This window comes from Schistocerca gregaria, chromosome 8 (genome assembly GCF_023897955.1).
Source record: "Schistocerca gregaria isolate iqSchGreg1 chromosome 8, iqSchGreg1.2, whole genome shotgun sequence".
NCBI lineage: Eukaryota > Metazoa > Arthropoda > Insecta > Orthoptera > Acrididae > Schistocerca > Schistocerca gregaria.
This window is the reverse complement of record NC_064927.1, coordinates 155,205,741-155,231,927: the sequence shown is the minus strand read 5'-3', so window position 1 is coordinate 155,231,927 and position 26,187 is coordinate 155,205,741. Positions and strand designations below refer to the sequence as shown.

General features: G+C 47.7%; 2 protein-coding genes across 2 annotated transcripts in view; one reads left to right on the top strand and one right to left on the bottom strand.

Annotated features, from left to right (window-relative positions):
* Positions 1-26,187, bottom strand: part of LOC126284273 (uncharacterized) — a 626,414-nt gene that overhangs the window by 555,365 nt on the left and 44,862 nt on the right. The window lies entirely within an intron of this gene.
* Positions 1-26,187, top strand: part of LOC126284274 (basic salivary proline-rich protein 4-like) — a 57,133-nt gene that overhangs the window by 26,653 nt on the left and 4,293 nt on the right. Inside the window, exons 2-3 of the mRNA XM_049983090.1 lie at positions 14,086-14,236; positions 21,202-21,469. Of these exons, the coding sequence (XP_049839047.1) occupies positions 14,086-14,236; positions 21,202-21,469 (419 nt within the window). The remainder of the gene's footprint in view (positions 1-14,085; positions 14,237-21,201; positions 21,470-26,187) is intronic.

The following is a 26,187-nucleotide window of genomic DNA, read 5'->3' as shown; positions in this document are numbered from 1 at the left end:
GAGCCCCTTGTCCTGCTGGAAAACACCACTTGCAATGCTGTTCATTAATGGTCGCTCAACACGCCAGATCACCAGAAAATCGTACAAATTTGCAGTCAGAGTACGTGGGAAATCACACACCATACCATAACTCCAGGTTTAGCTCCAGCGTGTCCTCTACACGGACAGGTTGTTTGCAGTCTCTCAAGCGGCCACCATCTAACCAACACACGGCCATCACTGACACCTAGACAGGTAGAAAACACAACAGACCTCTACCTTGCTATCTAATGACCTCTCGCTTGACACCATTGATGTTGCAAACTGTGGTGGTTTGCGATCACTGAAAGGCCCGCTACAAGACGTCTGGCTCGGAGCTGTCCTCGAAGTACCCGATTTGTAACCATTCACTGTGTGACTGTGGTGCGAACTGCTACTCACATTGCTCCTGCAGGTGCAATACGATGCGCTAGAGCCAAACGCCGAAAACCATGGTCTTCTCTCTCGGTAGAGCCACGTGGTCGTGACCACCGCTGTCAGAAATCGTGTGCAGTGGCTACATTTCTGCCAGGTCTTTCTGTAGTATCGTAGCCCTGTCACACGGCATCGTTCAACCTGAGTGAGGTGTTGATAATGGCGTCTTTGTCGCCTTAAGGTCATTCTTGACTAACACAAACTGACCACGTCCAATCGCAAAGGTAACTAACGCCCAAGACAGTTGCAGCGTGTATTTAAAGAAAACTTGATTTTTACCCTCACAGTGGCGTTGCTAACGCCACTCTTATGCGACTGGCGCGAAATTGCAATAGACATCGTCTTTTGAGATGTTGAAACACGCCTACCAACTTTCGTTTATGTCGCACACGTTTTTGCGATTTTCTTCCCTCTCAGTGTATTATATAGGTATGTCATCTGTTTCTTCGAACAAATAAATGGTTCAAATGGCTCTGAGCACTATGGGGCTTAACACCTGAGGTTATCAGTCCCCTAGAACATAGAAATACTTAAAACTAACTAACCTAAGGACACCACACACATCCATGTCCGAGGCAGGATTCGAAACTGCGACGTAGCGGTCGCACGGTTCCAGACTGAAGCGCCTAGAACCGCTCGGCCACACCGGCCGGCTTTCTCCGAACACCCACATCCGAAAGAACTGACAGCAGACCTATGTAATGAGAATTGTGTTCGTCACCAGGGTGACTAACCGCCTTCTGTGACCGAGCGGTTCTAGGCGCTTCAGTCCGGAACCACGCCGCTGCTACGGTCGCAGGTTCGAATCGTACCTCGAGCATGGAAATGTGTGATGTCCTTAGGTTAGTTAGGTTTAAGTAGTTCTAAGTCTAGGGGAGTGATGACCTCAGATGTTAAGTCCCATAGTTCTTAGAGCCAGTTGAACCAGGGTGACTGTGCTGAGAAATAAATGTGTAAACATGAAGACTAAAGATGTAGAATTTTAACGAAGTTTGCTTTACTTAAAAGTCTTTAAGTGTTTTGACATAAAAAATTGGAGGCCTTACTCTTCAGCACGCTCTCGTGCTAGCAACAAGCCCCAATTCCACACGGCCAGAACTAAGTACACGGTGACTATTATTGAACTGTATGGAATCAAATCGTCATCACGTCTCAACTGTTGCGTTACGACGTTCAAACTGCACGGTTGGCCGCGGGGCATGATGGGAATTAGTATGCGCTCTACGATTTAATTTAGCTACGAAGCTCAGTTTCATTTGGATGGGTTCGTCAATAAGCAAACTAGAAATCTCTTCACCCTCAACGGGTGACTGTGTGGCGTGCAGTGTCCAGTCACGGAATAACCAAAAATGGTTCAAATGGCTCTGAGCACTATGGGACTAACATCTGAAGTCATCAGTCCCCTAGAACTTAGAACTACTTAAACCTAACTAGCCTAAGGACATCACACACATCCATGCCCGAGGCACCATTCGAGCCTGCGACCGTAGCGGTCGCGCGGTTCTAGACTGAAGCGCCTAGAACCGCTCGGTCACTCGGGCCGGCACGGAATAATCGGTATGATATTCCTAGATGGCGCGGTGACTACCGAACGGTACGTTGTTGGGATTTCATCCCCATTCACCAAAGTGACCCCGATTTCGACGAGATGTTGTTTACGCAAGACGGAGTTCGACCTCGGTAAAGCAGGAGAGAGTTTGATGTCCTGGAGGAGCACTTTGGGGACCACATGCTGGCTCTGGGCTACCCATAGGCAACTGGCATGGGCTTCGATTGGCCGCCACATTCTCCGCATCTGAACACATGCGACTCCTTGTTGTGGGGATGCTTCAAACACAAGGTGTACAGCAGTAACCTCAAAACCATTGCTGAGCTGAAAACAGCCATTCAGGAGGTCGTCGACAGCATCGATGTTCCGACGCTTCGGCGGGTCATGCAGAATTTCGCTATTCGTCTGCGCCACACCATCGCCAATGATGGCAGGAATAGCGAACATGTCAGAACCTAAATCCGAATACATGTAGTAATGTTTACATTTTGAATACACTGTGTGCATTCCGCAGTTTATAGCTAATTTACATTTTTTTTTCATACACTTCAATAATCGTCACCCTCAATTTACGGCCTGTAGACTTGTTTGTGCACTACTGGCCATTAAAATTGCTACACCACCAAGATGACGTGCTACAGGCACGAAATTTAACCGACAGGAAGAAGATGCTGTGATGTGAAAATGATTAGCTGACATGAGGAAAGTTTCCGACCGATTTCTCATACACAAACAGCGGTTGTCCTGCGTTGCCTGGTGTTACGTTGTTGCGATGCCTCGTGTAAGGAGGAGAAATGCGTACCCACTTTGATAAAGGTCGGAGTGTAGCCTATCACGATTGCTGTTTATCGTATCGCGACATTGATGCTCCCGTTGGTCGAGATACAATGACTGTTAGCAGAATATGGAATCGGTGGGTTCAAGAGGGTAATACGTCAAGACGTTCTGTATCCCAACGGCCTCGTATCACTAGCAGCCCAGGTGACAGGCATCCTATCCGCAAAGTTGTAACGCACCGTGTAGTCACGTCTCGATCCCTGAGTCAACAGATGGGGACGTTTGCAAGACAACAACCATCTGCACGAACAGTTCGACGACGTTTGCAGCAGCATGCACTATCAGCTCGGAGACCATGGCTGCGGTTACCCTTGACGCTGCATCACAGACAGCACCGCCTGCGATGGTGTACTCAACGACGGACGTGGGTGCAGGAATGACAAAACGTCATGTTTTCGGCTGAATCCAGGTTCTTTTTACAGGACCGTGATGGTCGCATCCCGTGTTTGGCGACATCGCGGTGAACGCACATTGGAAGCTTGTATTCGTCTTCGCCGTACTGGCGTATCACCCGGCGTGATGGTATGGGGTGGCATTGGTTACACGTCTCGTTCATCTCTTTTCGCATTGACGGCACTTTGAACAGTGGACGTCACATTTCAGATGTGTTACGACCCGTGGCTCTGCCCTTCATTCTATCCCTGCGAAACCCTACATTTCAGCAGGATAATGCACGACCGGAAGTTGCAGGTCCTGTACGGGCCTTTCTGGATACAGAAAATGTTCGACTGCTGCCCTGGCCAGGACATTCTCCAGATCTCTAACCAATTGAAAACGTCTGCGCAATGGTGGCCGAGCAATTGTATCGTCACAATACGGCAGTCACTACTCTTGATGAACTGTCGCATCGTGTGGAAGCTGCGTGGGAAGCTGTACCTGTACACGCCATCCAAGCTCTGTTTGACTGAATGCCCAGGCGTATCAAGGCCGTGGTTGTTCTGGGTACTGATTTCTCAAGATCTATGCACCCAAATTGCGTGCAAATATAATCACATGTGAGTTCTAGTATAATATATTTGTCCAATGAATATCCATTTATCGTCCGCCCCCGGTAGCTGAGTGGTCCGCGCGGCGGAATGTCAATCCTAAGGCCCCGGGTTCGATTCCCGGTTGGGTCGGGGATTTTCTCCGCTCAGGGACTGGGTGTTGTACTAATCATCATCATTTCATCCCCATCGACGCTCAAGTCGCCGAAGTGGCGCCAAATCGAAAGACTTGCGCCAGGCGAGCGGTCTACCCGACGGGAGGCCGTCGTCACACGACATCATCGTCATCACCCATTTATCATCTGCAGTTCTTCTTGGTGTAGCAATGTTAGTGGCCAGTAGAGTAGTATGCCAGTCGATCTATCTGTTGATGAAAACTGGATCAAAATCCTTGTCGTAGTTCATAAGAGTAGCCTGAACACGCAGACAGAAAAAACGCGCCGGGGGACTACAATTTATAATATGTACAGATATAGAAGAAGATAAACAGCGTTGTCTTAACTGCCATTTGTTGTTCATGTCAAATGAACATCTGCACGCACGCGGCGTCCCTGTGCTCAGAGATGCCACTATTTCTGCCCCCCGCTGGCACGCCGTGCGACGCCGTTTTTTCAGCGCAGTCGGCGACCGCGACGGCCTCGCGGATTTAGCGGCACGGCGGCTGGCATTTGGCAGCGGGCGCCGCCAGCTGGGCGTGTCCGCCTGTCACTGGCAAGTAGCGAGCCGAGAACCCGCCGTCACCCGGCGCGCCACGCTCAGCCCAAGCCGAGCGCGCCGGCTCGCACCGCTCGCTTTAGCTGGTACTTGCCGCAGAGGGCAGGGCGGGTCGCTAGGCAACTTGCGACCCCGACGGGCTCTCCTTCAATCAACATCCTACCGCAGCGCTTCCCAAGCTTTTCAGCTGGCGGACCCCTTCTTCAGTCGAAAATCCATGGCAGACCCCTAGTCAGTCCAGAGCACAGTAACTTTAAATTTCAGAGCGAAACCCATGGGAACTAAAAGCTTCTAAATGCAAGTGCCATGTTCCCAATGATCCCCCCCCCCCTCCCCTTCCCACCGAAGTATCAATAGTCTTTGGTTTAGAGGTGAATGCAAACAACTTGAAATTAACGATCCAATTTGAATTCCCACTTTATCCAGACACTTACTAGTGGATTTACTCCCTTTGTTCCACACACTGTAGCCTGATTAAAATTACTTGGTAATTGAAATTTCACACGATGGAGCTGTCTTCCTCCAAGAGCATCAACGTCACGTCCAAACTGTTCGCTGTTGACAGCTTACACTACACTCGTTCGTCCTCTGTTAGAATATTGCTGCGCGGTGTGGGATCCTTACCAGGTGGGATTGACGGAGGACATCGAAAGGGTGCAAAAAAGGGCAGCTCGTTTTGTATTATCACGTTATAGGGGAGAGAGTGTGGCAGATATGATACACGAGTTGCGATGGAAGTCATTACAGCATAGACGTTTTTCGTCGCGGCGAGACCTTTTTACGAAATTTCAGTCACCAACTTTCTCTTCTGAATGCGAAAATATTTTGTTGAGCCCAACCTACATAGGTAGGAATGATCATCAAAATAAAATAAGAGAAATCAGAGCTCGAACAGAAAGGTTTAGGTGTTCGTTTTTCCCGCTCGCTGTTCGGGAGTGGAATAGTAGAAAGATAGTATGATTGTGGTTCGATGAACCCTCTGCCAAGCACTTAAATGTGAATTGCAGAGTAGTCATGTAGATGTAGATGTAGATGTTGACAAGCTGCCGCTTATGGTCTGTTCACTTCCACTATTTGGCTACTGTTGTGTAAGGAGCATGCATATTTCGTAACAGTCGTGTGTGTGTCTGTGGTTTTCCGTGAAATCCGAAGAAAAATGTTTAAATATATGTTAAGTCTTCCTTTGGTCGTTCTCCCTCCTCATTCATTTCAACTGGAAACTTCCCTTGTGAAGGCGACGGAGAAACTGCACCCTTCTTCAATGATCCTGTTAGAAGAAATAAACTGGTCAAAAATCGACTCATGATATACGTAGTGCACTGACAAAGCAAGTTTAACATTTAATGATGCCTGGGGCCGCATACGTGCCAGCAAGCGCTGTGGTTGGTCGACAAAGCTCGCTCCCCGCATGCGTAAAAGGTTTCAGCGCATCTAGCATCTAGCGCCGTGAGCCGGGGCACAAATGCCCACCGTATTGTTGCTAAACAGTCGATCAGAGAAGCCGCATTCTCCGTCACTAAACTGTGTATACGTTCTCACTTAGGAACCGCAAAGGCTCCTTGGGGATAGAACCTGAAGTAAAAGTACACGTTCTTCACACGAAAAAAAAGTTATGAATTTGATTTTCACATTTTTATTCAATAATTTTACTCATTATTTTACACGATTTGGTGAAAGGTGGCCGCGGACCCCCTAGAAAGAGCTGGCGGACCCCTAAGGGGTCCGGACCACATGTTGGGAAGCCCTGTCCTAACGGAAACTCTTCTATCACATTAAATTTAACAGGGTGGTCCATTGATAGTGACCGGGCCGAATATCTCACGAAATAAGCGTCAAACGAAAAAACTGCAAAGAACGAAACTTGTCTAGCTTCAAGGGGAAAACCAGATGGCATTATAGTTGCCCCGCTGGATGGCGCTGCCATAGGTCAAACGGATATCAACTGCGTTTTTTTAAAAATATGAACCCCATTTTATATTACATATTCGTGTAGTACGTAAAGAAATATGAATGTTTTAGTTGGACCACTTTTTTCGCTTTGTGATAGATGGCGCTGTAATAGTCACAAACATATGGCTCACAATTTTAGACGAACAGTTGGTAACAGGTAGGTTTTTTAAATTAAAATACAGAACGTAGGTACGTTTGAACATTTTATTTCGGTTATTCCAATGTGATACATGTACCTTTGTGAACTTATCATTTCTGAGAATGCATGCTGTTACAGCGTGATTACCTATAAATACCACATTAATGCAATAAATGCTCAAAATGATGTCCGTCAACCTCAATGCATTTGGCAATACGTGTAACGACACTCCTCTCAACAGCGAGTAGTTCGCTTTCCGTAATGCTCGCACATGCATTGACAATGCGCTGACGCATGTTGTCAGGCATTGTCGGTGGATTACGATAGCAAATATCCTTCAACTTTCCCCACAGAAAGAAATCCGGGGACGTCAGATCCGGTGAACGTGCGGGCCATGCATGCTATGGTGCTTCGACGACCAGTCCACCTGTCATGAAATACGCTATTCAATACCGCTTCAACCGCACGCGAGCTATGTGCCGGACATCCATCATGGTGGAAGTACATCGCCATTCTGTCATGCAGTGAAACATCTCGCAGTAACATCGGTAGAACATTACGTAGGAAATCAGTATACATTGCACCGTTTAGATTGCCATCTATTGAATGGGGGCCAATTATCCTTCCTCCCATAATGCCGCACCATATATTAACCTGCCAAGGTCGCTGATGTTCCACTTGTCGCATCCATCGTGGATTTTCAGTTGCCCAATAGTGCATGTTAATCCGGTTTACATTACCGCTGTTGGTGAATGACGCTTCGTCGCCAAATGAACGCGTACAAAAAATCTGTCATTGTCCCGTAATTTCTCTTGTGCCCAGTGGCAGAAATGTACACGATGTTCAAAGATGTCGCCATGCAATTCCTAGTGCATAGAAATATGGCACGGGTGCAATCAATGTTGATGTAGCATTCTCAACACTGAGGTTTCTGGCGCAATTTGTCTGCTACTGATGTGCGGATTAGCCGCGACAGCAACTAAAACACCTGCTTGGGCATCATCATTTCATGCAGGTCGTGGTTGACGTTTCACATGTGGTTGAACACTTCCTGTTTCCTTAAGTAACGTAGCTATCCGGCGAACGGTCGGGACACTTGGATGATGTCGTCCAGGATACCGAGCAGCATACATGGTACACGAACGTTGGGCAGTTTGATCACAATACCCATACATCAACACGATATCGACCTTTTCCGCAATTCGTAAGCGGTCCTTTTGAACACGAGTAATGTATCACGAAGCAAATGCTGTTCGCACTGGCGGAATGTTACGTGATACCACGTACTTATACGTTTGTGACTATTACAGCGGCATCTATCACAAAGCGAAAAAAACATTCATATTTCTTTACGTACTACACGAATGTCTAATGAAAAATGGGGGCTCCTATTTTTAAAATTGCAGTTGATATCCTTTGACCTATGGCAGCGCCATCTAGCGGGCCAAACATAGTGCCATCTGGTTTCCCCCTTTAAGCTAGACAAGTTTCGTTCTTTGTAGTTTTTCGTTTGATGCTTATTTAGTGAGATATTTGGCCCGGTCACTATCAATGGACAGCCCTGAATAGTTGCAGAGGCTTTTCCAAGTCCCGGACATCTGTTATGTGTACATGCAACTGAATCGACGAACTAAAATTTGTACCGAGACCGGAATTCGAACCCCGATCTCTTGCTCACTAAACACATACTAACCGCTACGCCATTCTGGCACAGTAGCTTTGCTCAGCTACTCGGACTAACGTAGCACGTTTCCCTCCTCAGTCCAAATTTCTATTCACTACTCATTCCACCTTGTATTCCCCTAAACTCGAACACCACTGCAGAGGCTGTCCAACTGTACTGGAACAGCATTGAATGCAGACTGGACCAAAGCAACTGTTGATTTTCCTCTTTTTTAGATATCGTCGCACAAGGAGTTAGTTCATCATTAAATCCACACTGATCAGTGTTCCAAATGCAGTGTCACTGTATCTGGATACTTGGCAGTTATCTGGTTTACTTCTTCGACCAGTCTGGCTCCAGACTGGCGAATAGTTTGGTCTTCCTGCAGATTCCTTGCTGTCAAGAAAGCAGCAATGTTCCTGTCACAGATCCTCTATTCTTTCTTGAGATGCGCTATGAAAGCTCCAGAACATTTAAACTTTGGGTGCCCACTTTCGATTGCTTTCTGCATTGTCCCCTGTATTGCATTGTCCCCTGTATCAGGTGCCAGTACTTAACACATTTCCCTTCATGCCTTTCTGAATCAAACTGGGATGTTCGATATGCTTTTTATATATAGATGTCTCTTCAATAACGAGCTGTAGGTTACAGCTTTACGTGGATGCCTGACCAGAGAACGAACAATGATTCCTCCAGAGTATTTACCATGTGGTGGACTATGTACACGCCTGATCTTGCCTTCTATCAACTGGTCTATGCTACGTAGACCTGCAAGATTCTCGAGTGTTATGCTTTTAACATACGCTAAAGAGCCAAAGAAACTGGTACACCTGCCTAATATTGTATAGGGTCTCCGCGAGCACGCACAAGTGCCGAAACACGACGTGCAATGGACTCGACAAATGTCTGAAGTAATGATGGAGGGAATTCACATGACGAAGTCTGCAGGGCTGTCCATAAATCCGTAAGAGGGAGTGAAGATCTCTTCTGAACAGCACGTTGTAAGATATGCTCAATAATGTTCAAATCTGGGGAGCTTGGAGGCCAGAGGAAGTGTTTAAACTCATAAGAGTGGAGCCACTCTGTAGCAATTCTTGTCGTACAGGGTGTTGCATTGTCCGGCTGGAACTGCCCAAGTCCGTTGGAATGCACAATGGACATGAATGGATGAAGGTGATCAGACAGGATGATTACGTACGTGTCACCTGCCAGAGTCGTATCCAGGCGTATCAGAGGTCCCATATCCCGCCAACTGCACACGTCCGACGCCATTATAGAGCCTCTACCAGCGTGAACAGACCCCTACTGACATGAAGGGTCCATGGATTCAATGAGTTTGTCTCCATATCCATACACGTCCATCCAATCGATACGATTTGAAACCAGACTCGCCTGACCAAGCAACACATTTCCTGTCATCAACAGACCAATGTGTTTATGGGCCCAGGCGAGGCGTAAGGTTTTGTGTCGTGCAGTCATCAAGGGTACACAAGTGGGCCTTCGGCTCCGAAAGCCCATATCGATTATATTTGGTTGAATGGTTCGCGCGCTGACACTTGTTGGTGTCCCAGCATTGAAATCTGCAGCAATTTGCGGAAGGATTGCACTTCTGTCACGTTGAACGACTCTCTTCAGACGTCGTTGGTCCCGTTCATGCATGATTTGTGGTAAGATCTTATGGGACCAAACTGCTGAGGTCATCGGTCCCTAAGCTTACACACTACTTAATCTAACTTAAACTAACTTACGCTAAGGACAACACAAATCCATGCCCGAGGGAGGACTCGAACCTCCGACGGAGGGAGCCGCACGGACCGTGACAAGGCGCCCTAGATCGTGCGGATCTCTTGCAGGATTTTTTTCCGGCCGCAGCTATGTCGAAGATTTGGTGTTTTACCGGATTTCTGATATTCGTGGTAGACTCGTGAAATGGACGTACGGGAAAATTCCCACTTCATCGCTACCTCTGAGGCGCTGTGTCCCATCGCTCGTTCGCGGACTAGAATACCACGCTCAAACTCATTTAAATCTTGGCAAACTGCCGTTGTGGCAGAGTAACTGATCTAACATCTGCGCCACACACTTGTTGGCTTATGTAGGCGTTGCCGTCCGCAACGCGGTATTCTGTTTACCCATCTCTGTATGTGAATACGCTTGCCTGAGGCAGTTTCTTTGGCGCTTCAGTGTAAGACGTGAGCACAACTTGCTTCGATGTATTTTAGTATATATGACGAGGGCAATCTGTTTTTGCTGATGCCCTAATCGTGGCACTATACTAGTCAAAGTGAAGATGTACGAGTATTAGGCGAAACGTGCGTCAAGAATAAATAAAGCAGTAAAATCAATTCTGCAATCAAGATCTGTTTTCAGCACGTACTGCAGATTTATTGCTGTACAAAAACGGCATGAATTGGAGATCCCTTTATGATAGGAATGATGCTTTATAAATTAATTTGTTTCGTGACCAAAGTAGAGTCGAAACAGTTTTGTTTTGACCGTTCAACTAATTTCATTTTACTCCTCAAGAGATAATTATCCCCCAGATTGAGAATCACTGGTCTAGATTGTACATTCCTGAGTCCCTCATGAGTCCAGCAACACTTGCTGGGTAGAGGACCGAGAGTGAAAGTGGAGCGTGGCCTATAGCCGCCAAGCAGGCGACGCCTCTTTGGGCCAGCGTGTGGGGGCGGGACAAGTCTGCTTCCCACGCGGCGGCGGCGGCGGCGGCGGCGGCGGCGGCGGCGGCGGCGGCGGCGGCGGCGAAACTGAAAGTCACCTGCGGCGGCCGGCCGAGGGTGCGTGGGCACCTGACTGGGTCTCGCGTAGGCGGCCCGGAGGACTCGGCTCGGCCTTGACCTGACGCACCCAGCTGTGCTGGGTGCGTAGCCCGGTCACGCGGTCGGAAGGCTCTTCGCAAGGAGCGCGAGGGACGCCGGCTCCATCCAAGCTCAAAGGGAGTTGCGACAGGCTCCGGACGCGAGTCGCCTGCTAAGTCGCCGCCGAGGCCCTGCGGAAGGCTCGTGTTGTACGTCGTCACTGTCGTAAATACTCACCGGCTTTTCTGACCTGTGCAGGCTCTCGACGACACGGCTTTGTTTAAAAGCGGACAGAAACATTAATTTACAGAAAGGAAAATGAAGAGACCTCTGGAAGCTATTACCAATTGAAAGTCAAAATTAGGCAGGATAAACCGAAAGAAAAACACAACTTCTAACGTCAGTTTTTCTTTATTTACAGTCTCTGACCAACGGCATATTTACAGTCTCTGACCAAAGGCATCGGGATACCTCTACGTAATGCGGAATTTACCACTAAGTGTTGGGTTGATTTGGGGGAGGAGACCAAACTGCAAGGTCATGGGTGTCATCGGATTAGGGAAGGATGGGGACGGAAGTCGGCCGTGCCCTTTCAAAGGAACCATCCCGGCACTTGCCTGAAGCGATTTAGGGAAATAATGGAAACCCTGAAACAGGATGGCCGGACGCGCGATTGAGCCGTCGTTCTCCGGAATGCGAGGTCAATGTCCTAACCACTGCGTCACCAAGCTTGGTAGAACAAAGAGAAAAAGAATACACAGCCATCAAAGATATTATGATACATAGGGCCACTTAATCCAGTGTGCTAACCACTGCGCCACCTCGCTCGTTCCCCAGCAAGTGTCAGGAGAGGCGGACCGCCAGAATAAAAGGGGCGGGGGGGAGTATTTTGTTGTCAGTAGAGAAACAGTAGGAGCAGAATGGGTCCATCAGAAGATTTGAGTGGCCACGAACGTGGGCTAGTCATAGGATGTCACCTGAGTAGCATAAACATCAGGGACATTTCATAAATCTGCCCAGGTTGACTGTTGTTGACGTGACTGTGAAAGTGGAAACGTGAAGGAACAATCACACCTAAACCGAGACTAGGCAGCCTCTTGAACTGACGCACAGGGATCGTCGAGCATTACGGAGGGTGGTTGTAAAAGACCACACCACATCAAATAAGCAGAACGAATCACTCGTGAGGGTTACCAGCCGTCCAGCTAACACATTGACTGCGCGTAAAGAGAACGGTCGAGCAGATCCTCATATCACACACGTTTCAGAAATTAATCAGCGCTAATCGACGCTTGAGGAGGTGTAAAGAGCGAGGCCATCGGATAGTGGATGACTGGAAGTGAGTAATTAAGAGTGATCAATCACGCTATACCCTAAGGCTCGTATGGTTCAAATGGCTCTGAGTACTATAGGACTTAACATCTGAGGTCATCATTCCCCTAGAACTTAGAATTACTTAAACCTAACTAACCTAAGGACATCACGCACATCCATGCCCGAGGCAGGATTCGAACCTGCGACCGTAGCGGTCGCGCGGTTCCAGACTGAAGCGCCTAGAAATGACAGTCGAAGACTTGGTAGAGAAGTAGCTAATTGCCTACATTAAACATTTTTTATTTTCGCTGTGGGTTCCATTTCACAACTGCTTTCCGAATTATGTCTCCCGATAGGACCGCCGCGAGAAAAGCCGAGAAATTACGGCTAATATGAAGGTTTATTGATGACCAGTCTTCCCACGAGCTATTCGCGAACGGAACAGGAATTAAATGGTAATGGTATCAGAAGCATCTGCTGGCACACTCCTTAAGATGGCTTGCGGAGTACAGATATCCACTGAAGGGCCAAAGAAACTGGCACATCTGCCTAATATCATGTAGGGCCCCCGTGAGCACCGCAGAAGTGCTGAAACATGACGTGGCATGGATTCGACTAATGTCTGAAGTAATGCTGGAGGGAATTGACGCAATGAATCCTGCAGGGAGTACGAGGGGGAGGAGATCTCTTCTGAACATCACGTTGCAAGGCATCCCAGATTTGGTCAATCATGTTCGTGTACGGGGAGTCTGCTGGACAGCGGAACTCAGAAGCAATTCTGGACGTGTGGGGTGTCGCATTGTCCTACTGTAATTGCCAAATTACGTCGGAATGCACAATGTGGTCCCATATCACTCCAACTGCTCACGCCCCACATCATTACAGAGTCTCCACCAGCTTGAATAGTCCCCTGCTGACATGCAGGGTCCATGGATTCATGAGGTTGTCTCCACAACCGTACACGTCCATCCGCTCGATACGAATTGGAACGAGACTCGACCGACCAGGCAAAATGTTTCCAGTTATCAACAATCCAACGTCGGTGCTGACGGGCCCAGGAAAGGCGTAAAGCTTTGTGTTATGCAGTCATCAAGGGCATACGAGTGGGCCTTCAGCTCCGAAAGTCCATGTCGATGAAGTTTCCTTGAATGGTTCGCACGCTGACACTTGTTGATGGCCCATCATTGAAATCTGCAGCAATTTGCGGAAGTGCTGCACTTCTGTCACGCTGAACTATTCCCTTCACTCGTTGTTGGTTTCGTTTTTGCAGGATCTTTTTACGGCCGTAGCGATGTCTGAGAGTTTATGTTTTAACGGATTCCTGCTATTCACGGTACACTCGTGAAATGATCGTACGGGAAAATCCCCACTTCATCGCTACCTCGGGGATGCTGTGTCCCATCGGTTGTGCGCCGACTATAACACCACGTTCAAACTCAATTAAATCTTGATAACCTGACATTGTAGCAGCAGTAACCGATCTAACAACTGCGCCAGACACTTGTTGTCTTATATAGGCGTTGCCGACAGCAGCGCCGTATTCTGCTTGTTTACTTAGCTCTGTATTTGAATACAGAGCTACGTACCAGTTTCTTTTGCGCTTCAGTGTAGATGCAGGTATGTGTGGGCAGCTGAAAAACGCCGTACTGGCTGTTGTGTTTCAGGTGTAACGTTGTGCCTGACTTCGCTGCTGGCGTCATCCAGAGCAGGCGAGGACGGCCGCTGGGTCTGGGGTAGCAGCGGCCGCAGCTTCGGCTCCGGTCGAGACCCCTACTACAACAGGGACCGCTACCCGCCCGTCACCGGCAGCTACAGGTGGGACTGCAGTCGCAACGCAGAGCTCTCTCACGCTATCCTCAGTCACGTCCTCTTTCCCTTCCTTTACCCCGTGGTATCACTGGTCTGCATTTAACTTTTTTTTCTGAAGTCAAGAATTTTGTAGCTAACCTTAAACATCGTCACAGGCCTCTTACTGGATATATATATTACAGTTTACTGACTTCGACTGTGTTCCCATTTTAAAAAATAGCTAAAAGGCAAAATGCAAAGTTTATACAAAACATTAAAAAGTATTATTATCAATGCATCGGTTTGTCTTATATTTTGTTGGTACTATCCAATGCTACATCGGTTTTACCATCAAACAAGTAAGACATCATTCAACAGTTAGCTTTAGGCGCTAAATATAAGGCAATGTGTTATATCGTTTTTCTGCAAGCAGTGCACCACAATTGGAGCTGCACCATGCGTTACGTAAGAAACAGAGAGCGCTAAAATGCTTTTAGTAATAGCATCTGGCTAAAGAAGCCTGGTCATGTTGATCTCCAGTATTTTACTATGGCGTTAATAGATCTTTAAAAAACGATCTTTATGACCTTTTGTATTTCTTTTAAATTATTTGTTTAGTGGATCACTGAACCACTACGATACTGGCGACTACGCTAGATTTTAGCTTTTGACGAATTCCGTTTGCCTATGTGTTATCAAGAATATCTTGTAAAATGTTTAAATTTTTATTCCCATTGTGATGTAACAATTCTGTAGGGCACAATTGTATGAACCAATTAAGGATCTTTTGTATAAGATTCGGTGGATCGCTTCACCACTACCATATGAATAAACACATTGTAAATCGGCGTTTGTTGAGATATTTGCTGATTTTATTTTTAAAAATGTTAAGCTACTACATGGGAAAGAAACTGAGTTAGTTAATTTTTGGAATGTAGACAGCGTTACCTACACTACATGACGCAAACTGAGGCTGCTGTATTGTTGTAAACAACCACCTCACTTTCCTTCTGCTTGTACACCAGTAAAGACGTATGGTGACATCTACTGCTGGGAGTTTGTTGGATTATAACTCACTCAAATGGTATGTCGACTAAAAAGGTATCCTTTCTATTGGATAACGTGACGTTTTATTTATTATTTTATGTAAATAAATTCTGGTTCTATAATTTCCTGAAGATTTCTATTTACAGCTGAAATATGGATATGCAATAATAATAAAAAAACAATGCGATTGCTAGTGATTGCTGTGCCCCTGTCTTCCTTGCCATCCAGTGGCCGTTTCGTCCAGTCCTTGCAGAGAAATATTAATTAATTATGCGATTAATAATATTTCGAATAAACGATTCACGCAGGAGGCAAAACTACACTCCTGGAAATGGAAAAAAGAACACATTGACACCGGTGTGTCAGACCCACCATACTTGCTCCGGACACTGCGAGAGGGCTGTACAAGCAATGATCACACGCACGGCACAGCGGACACACCAGGAACCGCGGTGTTGGCCGTCGAATGGCGCTAGCTGCGCAGCATTTGTGCACCGCCGCCGTCAGTGTCAGCTAGTTTGCCGTGGCATACGGAGCTCCATCGCAGTCTTTATAACACTGGTAGCATGCCGCGACAGCGTGGACGTAAACCGTATGTGCAATTGACGGACTTTGAGCGAGGGCGTATAGTGGGCATGCGGGAGGCCGGGTGGACGTACCGCCGAATTGCTCAACACGTGGGGCGTGAGGTCTCCACAGTACATCGATGTTGTCGCCAGTGGTCGGCGGAAGGTGCATGTGCCCGTCGACCTGGGACCGGACCGCAGCGACGCACGGATGCACGCCAAGACCGTAGGATCCTACGCAGTGCCGTAGGGGACCGCACCGACACTTCCCAGCAAATTAGGGACACTGTTGCTCCTGGGGTATTGGCGAGGACCATTCGCAACCGTCTCCATGAAGCTGGGCTACGGTCCCGCACACCGTTAGGCCGTCTTCCGCTCACGCCCCAACATCGTGCAGCCCGCCTCCAGTGATGTCGCGACAGGCTTGAATGGAGGGACGAATGGAGACGTGTCGTCTTCAGCGATGAGAGTCGCTTCTGCCTTGGTGCCAATGATGGTCGTATGCGTGTTTGGCGCCGTGCAGGTGAGCGCCACAATCAGGACTGCACACGACCGAGGCACACACGGCCAACACCCGGCATCATGGTGTGGGGAGCGATCTCCTACACTGGCCGTACACCTCTGGTGATCGTCGAGGGCACACTAAATAGTGCACGGTACATCCAAACCGTCATCGAACCCACAGCAGCGCCTAGACGGGCAAGGGAACTTGCTGTTCCAACAGGACAATGCACGTCCGCATGTATCCCGTGCCACCCAACGTGCTCTAGAAGGTGTAAGTCAACTACCCTGGCCAGCAAGATCTCCGGATCTGTCCCCCATTGAACATGTTTGGGACTGGATGAAGCGTCGTCTCACGCGGTCTGCACGTCCAGCACGAACGCTGGTCCAACTGAGGCGCCAGGTGGAAATGGCATGGCAAGCCGTTCCACAGGACTACATCCAGCATCTCTACGATCGTCTCCATGGGAGAATAGCAGCCTGCATTGCTGCGAAAGGTGGATATACACTGTACTAGTGCCGACATTGTGCATGCTCTGTTGCATGTGTCTATGTGCCTGTGGTTCTGTCAGTGTGATCATGTGATGTATCTGACCCCAGGAATGTGTCAATAAAGTTTCCCCTTCCTGGGACAATGAATTCACGGTGTTCTTATTTCAATTTCCAGGAGTGTATAAATCAAATGATCATGAGCTGATGGCATGAATACGTAACAAATTGGAAACATAATATGCAAATTTCTAATACAATATTAATCTTGCTCGCTATTCTGCCGGCCGGAGTGGCCGAGCGGTTCTAGGCGCTACAGTCTGGAACCGCGCGACCGCTACGGTCGCAGGTTCGAATCCTGCCTCGGGCATGGATGTCTGTGATGTCCTTAGGTTATTTCGGTTTAAGTAGTTCTAAGTTCTAGGGGACTGATGACCTCAGCAGTCAAGTCCCATAGTTCTCAGAGCCATTTGAACCATTCGCTATTCTGGTCCTGCCGATTTCTTGCCTTGATACGGGACAATCGGATGGAGCGGCCAAAATAAATTGTTATTCGCTGAACACAGAATTTCAGGATGTCACAAGATAGCGTAAATCGATGAAGAACAGAGCCATTGCATTATTCAACTACCGCTGAGGGTGACTTGTTTTTCGCGGCGGTGTCCTCCTGGCACCAACGCAGACTACCAAACCAAGTGCCAAGGAGTCTTCCTCTGCCGTTCTGGCTAAATAGCTGCAGAGGTGGTGCTGCCTTCACCGTACCTCCCTCCCCCCCCCCCCCACGCCCCGCCCCCAACTTCCATCAGTAAAGTAGTAAAGCTGGCTATAGGAACTAATTTCATCCAGAGTACGCACTTCACTGTGTCTTCGGAGACAATAATACGACAGAGTCTCTGAGTCCATTCTCACGCAGATTCTTGGCGGAGCACTTGCTGACACAGCTATTCAATGATGCTGTTAAGTTGTGCTAAAGTATTAATGAGGAAATTGCCACCATATTTGTTTGACAGGTACCGGCTCCATTACTTTGGAGCCAGTCTTGTGTAGAACCATATCGATAGGAATACAGTTCCACCGTGAGAGTATGCACACGGCTACCTAGACCACCGTATTCCCGTGCGACTTCCTCTGCAAACCACTCGCCAATGCTGACACGGTACGATTTTCCGTGCTTTCCGGCCTTTGTATTCTCTCATGGTCAATTACATCTCCCATCTGTTTCTCAAGATTTGACGTGCTTTACTAGTTACACTGGCTGGACAAACATTTAAATTCTTGTTTCACTGTTTCCCATGTAACTTCTAATACACTTAAAGGACTGAGTAGACTCTTCTTCAACATACCAATAAACGGAACATAGCGTACCCTCTGCAAAAGAATGAAAAGTAATTCCTAAAGAAGATGTATTTAGTAGTAAGCATTGGGGAAATACTAGCTGAAAAAGACTGCGTGACGGAAAAATACATTACTCACCATTAAAACTGCTACACCAAGAAGAAATGCAGATGATAAACGGGTATTCATTGGACAAATATATTAGAACTGACATGTGATTACATTTTCACGCAATTTCGATGCATAGATCCTCAGAAAACAGTACCGAGAACAACCACCTCTGGGCAGACCGCTCGCCTGGCGCAAGTCTTTCGATTTGGCACCACTTCGGCGACTTACGCGTCGATGAGGATGAAATGATGATGATTAGGACAACGCAACACCCAGTCCCTGAGCGGAGAAAATCTCGGACCCAACCGGGAATCGAACCCGGGGCCTTAGGATTGACATTCCGCCGCGCTGACCACTCAGCTGCCGGGGGCGGAAAATAAATGGGTATTCATTGGACAAATATATTATACTAGAACTGACATGCGATTACATTTTCACGCAATTTGGGTGCATAGATCTTGAGAAATCAGTACCCAGAACAACCACGGCCTTGATACGCCTGGTCATTGAGTCTAACAGAGCATGGATGGCGTGTACAGGTACAGCTGCCAAAGCGTAGTGACTGGCGTATTGTGACGAGCCAGTTGCTCGGCCACCATTGACCAGACGTTTTCAGTTGGTGAGAGATCTGGAGAATGTGCTGGACAGGACAGCAGTCGAACATTTTCTGTATCCAGAAAGGCCCGTACAGGACCTGCAACATGCGGTCATGAATTATCCTGCTGAAATGTAGTGTTTCGCAGGGTTCAGATGAACGGTAGAGCCACGGGTCGTAACACATCTTAAATATAACGCCCAAAGTTCCGTCAGTGCGAACAAGACGTGGCCGAGACGTGTAAGCAATGGCATCCCATACCATCACACCGGATGATACGCCAGTATGGCGATGACCAATACACGCTTCCAATGTGCGTTCACCGCCAAACACGGATGCGACCATCATGATGCTGTAAACAGAACCTGGATTCATCCGACAAAATGACGTTTTTCCATTCGTGCACCCAGGTTCGTCGTTGAGTACACCATCGCAGGCGCTCCAGTCTGCGATGCAGCGCCAAGGGTAACCGCAGCCATGATCTCCGAGCTGACATTCCACGCTCCTAGTAATACGAAGCCTTTGGGATCCAGCATGGCGATCCTGAACCCACCGATTCCATATTCTGCTAACAGTTAATGGATCTCGACCAACGCGAGCAGCATTGTCGCGATACGATAAACCGCTATCGCGATAGGCTCCAATCCAACCTTTATCAAAGTCGTAAACGTGACGGTACGCATTTGTCCACCTTACACAAGGCATCACAACTAGGTTTCAGCAGGCAACGCCGGTCAACTGCTGTTTGTGTATGAGAAATCGGTTCAAAACTTACCTCATGTCAGCACGTTGTAGGTGTCGCCACCGTCGCTAACCGGTCGGTTAAATTTCGCGTCTGTAGCACGTCATCTCCGTGGTGTAGTAATTTTAATGGTCAGTAGTGTAAACGAAAGAATTAAGACGGCGCGTGATGCTTTCGGCAAAGTCAACGATTTTTCAGAACGAAGCATCTACTGTGTCTCTAACGGCAAGTATACCATCAGCGTGGGGTCCAGTTCTGCCTTGTAACAGCGAGACACGAATTTTTATTATGAAAACGATTTATAAATTGAGGGTTGTTGAGCAAGCAGTGGAGAGACGAATGGTGAGAATTAATAGGAGACAGGAAAACAAATAAAAGTGGAGCAGTGAACGTAAGTTAAGCGGGGGAGGCCGGCCGCTGTCGCTGAGCGGTTCTAGGCGCTTCAGTCTGGTACCGCGCGACCGCTACGGTCGCAGGTTCGAATCGTGCCACGGGAATGGATGTGTGTGATGTCCTTAGGTTAGTTAGGTTTAATCTAAGTTCTGGGGGACTGATGACCTCAGATATTGAGTCCGATAGTGCTCAGAGCCATTTGAACCATTTGAATTTTAAGCGGGGCAGACTTCTTAAGTAATAGAACCCAGTACGTTGTCCTCGATGGTGAGTGTTCATCGGAGGTGAGGGTATCATCTGGAGTGCCCCAGGGAAGTGTGGTAGGTCCGCTGTTGTTTTCTGTATACATAAGTGACCTTTTGGGTAGGGTGGATAGCAATGTGCGGCTGTTTGCTCATGATGCTGTGGTGTACGGGAAGATGTCGTCGTTGAGTGACTGCACGAGGATACAAGATGACTTGGACAGGATTTGTGATTGGTGTAACGAATGGCAGCTGATTCTAAATATAGATAAATGTAAATTAATGCAGATGGATAGGAAAAAGAATCCTGTAATTTTTGAATACTCCATTAGGAGTGTAGCGCTTGACACAGTCACGTCGATTAAATATTTGGGCATAACATTGAACAGCGATATGAAGTGGGACAAGCATGTAATGGCAGTTGTGGGGAAGGCAGATAGTTGTCTTCGGTTCATTGGTAGAATTTTGGGAAGATGTGGATCATCTGTAAAGGAGCCCGCTTATAAAACACTAATACGACCTATTCTTGAGTACTGCTCGAGCGTTTGGGATCCCTACCGGGTCGGATTGGGGGAGGACATAGAGGCAGTTCAGAGGCGGGCTGCTAGATTTGTTACTGGTAGGTTTGATCATCAGGCGAGTGTTACGGAAATGCTTCAGGAACTCGGGTGAGAATCTCTAGAGGATAGGAGGCGTTCTTTTCGTGAATCGCTACTGAGGAATCGCTACTGAGGAAATTTAGAAAACCAGCATTTGAGGCTGACTGCAGTACAATTTTACTGCCGCCAACTTACATTTCGCGGAAAGACGACAAAGAGAGATTAGGGGTCGCTCTGTTTGGGAGTGGGAGAGAAGATGCTAGTTGTGGTACGAGGTACCCTCCGCCACGCATCATATGGTGGATTGCGGAGTATGTATGTAGATGTGGATGTAAACAGAAGTGTTCCTGAATTTGTGCTGCGTTCCCGCAGGCCCCCGCCGCCCATCTACGAGCCGGAGCCGGGGCCAGACCCTTCGCGGCCGCCGCCCCCGCCGCCGCCTCCGCCACCCCCGTACGGCCGGCCCGACTACCGGCCACGGCCCCCTGGTGGCCCGCCCCCACCGCCCCCGGGCGCGCCCGTGCTGACGGGCCCCGTGCCATCCTGGGAGCAGCGGCCCACGCCCCCTGGTGGCTTCAAATCGTACGACCGCTGCAAATGCGCACACTCCTTCAACTGCAACTCGCCTGGCATTGTCTTCGTAAGTACCGCCGCCCCGTGGCATAGGAAAGGGCCAGTGTGTGTGTGTGTGTGTGTGTGTGTGTGTGTGTATGTGTGTGTGTGTGTGTGTGTGTGTGTGTGTGTGTGTTAAAGAGAGAGAGACAGGGAGAGAGAGAGACAGAGAGGGAGAGAGAGAGAGAGAGAGAGAGAGAGAGAGAGAGAGAGAGAGAGAGAGAGACTATTCACAGTGGATCAAAAGGAGTGGTACACTATCTCATCCAAAGTATTGGGACACATGGATTGGGGGACGGGGCCAAACAGTGAGGTAATTGGTCCCATCGGATTAGGGAAGGATGGGGAAGGAAGTCGGCCGCACCCTTTCAAAGAAACCATCCTGGCATTTCCTAAAATGATTTAGGGAAATCACGGAAAACCCAAATCAGGATTGCCGGACGCGGATTTGAACCGTCGGCCTCCCGAATGCAAGTCCAGTGCGCTAACCACTGCGCAACCTCGCTTGGTTTGGGACGTTATGAGTGGACATTAGTAGGGTATGTGTCCAACCTTCGCCTTTAAGACGGCTTGAACATTGTTGAGGATGGTGTCTGGTGGACGAATGGCAGCCCTTTCTGCCTCAACAGCCGTAATGTGGTACGATCGGATCCGGAGCGACGTTGACGTATCCCAAAAGTGTTACGTTGGTCAGAAAAGTCCATTTCAGCAGTGTTATTGTCCACAAACATCCTGTCACAGGTGCTGCTTTATGACAGGGTACGTTGTCATGATCATACTGAAATGAAATGATCGAATGGCATTGTTGGCCGGGAGGCCCCATGCGTGGGAGTTCGGCCGCCGTATTCTAAATTCCTTTTAGTTGAGGCCACTTCGTCGATGATGATGAAAGACACACAACACCCAGTCATCTCGAGGCATAAAAAATCCCTAACCCTGCCGAGAATCGAACCCGGGACCCTGTGCGCGGGAAGCGAGAACGCCACCGCAAGACCACGACTATTCTTCTACAGTGCACAGACATAATGCTGCAAATCATGTTCACATTCTTCCGCATACAGTGTTTTCTTAAGCGCAATAAGGGAACCAAACCCTAACCACGAGAAACAACCCCCTATTTTGAAACTCCTTGGCAGATTAAAACTGTGTGCCCGACCGAGATTCGAACTCGGGACCTTTGCCTATCGCGGGCAAGTGCGCTACCATCTGAGCTACCAGAGCATGACTCATGCCCGGTACTCACAGCTTTACTTCTGCCAGTATCTCGTTTCCTACCTTCCAAACTTTACAGGAGCTCTCCTGCGAACCTTGCAGAACTGCAGAGTGAAAATCTCATTCTGGAAACATCCCCCAGGCTTTCTTTCAGGAGTGATAGTTCTGCAAGGTTCGTAGGAGAGCTTCTGTAAAGTTTGGAAGGTAGGAGACGAGATACTGGCAGAAGTAAAGCTGTGTGTACCCGGCGTGAGTCGTTCTTCGGTAGCTCAGATGGTAGAGCACTTGCCCGCGAAAGGCAAAGGTCCCGAGTTCGAGTCTCGGTCGGGCACACAGTTTTAATCTGCCAGCAAGTTTCATATCAGCGCACACTCCGCTGCAGAGTGAAAATCTCATTCTGGAACCCCCTATTTTAACACCAAATTCTCCATACTTCACTGTTGACGCTACACTTGATGGTAGACAACGTCCTCCAGATACTCGCCAAACCCTAACTCTCCGTCCGCATCTCGTGGTCGAGCGGTAGCGTTCTCGCTTCCCGCTCCCGGGTTCCCGGGTTCGAATACCGGCGGGGCCAGGGATTTTCTCCGCCTCGTGATGACTGGGCGTTGTGTGATATCCATAGGTTAGTTAGGTTTAAGTAGTTCTAAGTTCTAGGGGACTGATGACCATTGATGTTAAGTCCCATAGTGCTCAGAGCCATTTTTTTTAACCCAAACTCTCCGATCGCGTTGCAGTAGCGTATGAAGTGATTCATCCCTCCAAATCACTTGATTCCAGTCATCTACTATCCAATGGTGTCACTCTTTAGACCGCCTCAAGCTTCGCTAACATTGACTTTAGAGATGTGTGGCTTATGAGCAGCTGCTCGGTTATTGTACCCCATTGTTTTTAAGTCCCCACGCACAGTCATTGTGACTTATGGATTGCTAGTAGCACATTGGAACTCACGAATGATTCCTTCAGCTTACTACTTTTTTTTTTTTTTAACCCACCCTCAACAGTACTCGACAATCTCTGCCTGCCACCTGTCAGTACATGAGATTTGCCAGATCTTTGGTTGTCCTTTCTCATTTCCGCTTCATAATCAAATGACCGTCAACTTGGGAAGCTTTAGAAGGGTTTAAATGTCCCTGATGGATTTGTTACTCAGGTGATATCCAATGACTAATCGACATTAGAAGCTAGTAAGTTCTCCTGATCGACCCGTTCTGTATTACTGCTTCTCTAACGAGAACGCGTCAGTGGCCGACCTGACTGGCCGAGCGGTTCTAGGCGCTTCAGTCTGGAATAGCGCGACCGCTACGGTCGCAGGTTCGAATCCTGCCTCGGGCATGGATGTATGTGATGTCCTTAGGTTAGTTATGTTTAAGGAGTTCTAAGTTCTAGGGAACTGATGACCTCAGATGTTAAGTCCCATAGTGCTCAAACCCATTTGAACCATTTTGAACGCGTCAGTACCGACTAGTAGATGCACGAAGTGATCACGTCATGCTCTTTGGATCAGCTTATTGTGGCCCCGACAATGACTACACGCAGATGGATTTTATCCGATTTGCTTTTGTCAACGGACCTGATGACTACATCAATTAACGTCGAAATCGGTAGGTTAGTAAAGAGTTCAAAATTTATGGCTGAGGTGTTCCGCTGTTTGACCAACCGTTGACCAATCGAAGTCACAGTCACCATCTTCAACAAAGATGGACATTCAGAGATACGACTTAATTTAAGTTTCCCAAAATTTGTATGAATCATTGAATTCTTTCAAGAAGCCTATAGTCGACTTATTTCCCCAATTAGTGAGTACCCTGTTTCTAATGACCAACGTGTCACCATGACGTTAGACTGACCTTCCTTCCACACTAACTGTACTGTAAAACGGGCACCTATAGCTTGTTGTTTTGAAATGTATTGTAAAAACCATGGTGCTTCGTGTTTTGGATTGCTGTGTTCCATCTGTTATTTCGATGTCGTCAGACCATCCTCCTCTTTTTCCTCAACAGTCTTCTGACTGGTTTGATGCTCCCCGCCACGCCTTCGCTCCCGTCCATCTTGCTTGCAACCAACGTCACAGTTATTTGTTGGATATATTTCAATTTCTGTCTTTCCCTATAATTTTTATTCTATATGACCCACTCTAGTACCTTGGAAATAATTCCTTGACGTCTTAACACTTCTCCTGTCATCCTTTCCCTCCTTTTTGTCTCTGTTACAATATGTCCCTTTCTTCGTCGATTCTACGGAGAAACTCATTATTTCTGACTAGTCCACCTAATTTTCAACATCCTTCTATAGGACCACATCTCAAAGGCTACTGTGCTCTTCTTTTCCGGTTTTTCTCAGTTCATGATTCATTTCCATATAGTGCTGTTCAAATGGCTCTGAGCACTATGGGACTTAACTTCTGAGGTCATCAGTCCCCGAGAACTTAGAACTACTTAAACCTAACTAACCTAAGGACATCACACACTGAAACGTCCCCTTAGAACAATTTATACACGACTGTGCTTAAACTGACACACAATATTTTTAGCGCAACGCAATCTGACTTTCAATAACCCCTACAGAAGAATGGCCCTGACTAACATTAACCTATACCTTTCACAAATCACTTACCTCACAAAAAATCTTCGTTACTCTAACTACTGCAATACAGCGAGCACCACTACTGCCAGCTAAATAAAAGATTCAAACTACTGAAGGCACTAACTATTGACAGGCATAGTTAGCAAATGAAAGATTTTAATAGAGAACAAACAGTGCATTTACCTTAATAGTCAAAATATATATGGTAGTTCATGACACCCAGTCTTACGAATTACAAAACTCCGCCATTTCTCTCCTCACATCCACCACTGCTGGCGGCTCGCCTCCAACTGCGCAACGCTACGCGCTGTTAACATCCAGCTGCCGCTGCCCAACACTACAATGGCAGACAACAATGCAAACCAGCCACAGACTGCACACGGCACAGCCAGTGACTTTCATACAGAGCGCTACGTGGCGGCGGCGTTACCAATAAAAAAAACCTAAACAGCCTACTTAAAACACATCCATGCCCGAGGCGGGATTCAAACCTGCGACCGTAGCAGTCGCGCTGTTCCGGACTGAAGCTATAGTGCTGTACTCGAAATGTACTTTCTCATAATTTTTTCCCTAAATTAAGAATGACGTTTGGTAGTAGCAGACATGTTTTGTCCAGGAATATCCTAGTCTTTTATAATGCAGTGGTTTCTAATGTCTTCTGTATCACCATATAATTCATAATTACTGATTCTTCCGCCTTTTATGATCAGTTTTCCACTCCAACGGCAAGAGCATGTCCCGAAACTCTGTCCATTCCTCTGTCCTCCTTGATAAAGCAATTGGCAGAACGAGAGTGACTTCTTGTACAGGAGGTCTCCTGCTGCGATTACTATTGATTTTTATTCATAATGTAAGCTGTGGGATCGAACTTGAGAACCAAGGCGTTTTTGATTAGTTGTCAAAGACGCTACTACTACATCACAGTGACCCATCCTTTCATGTTGCCAA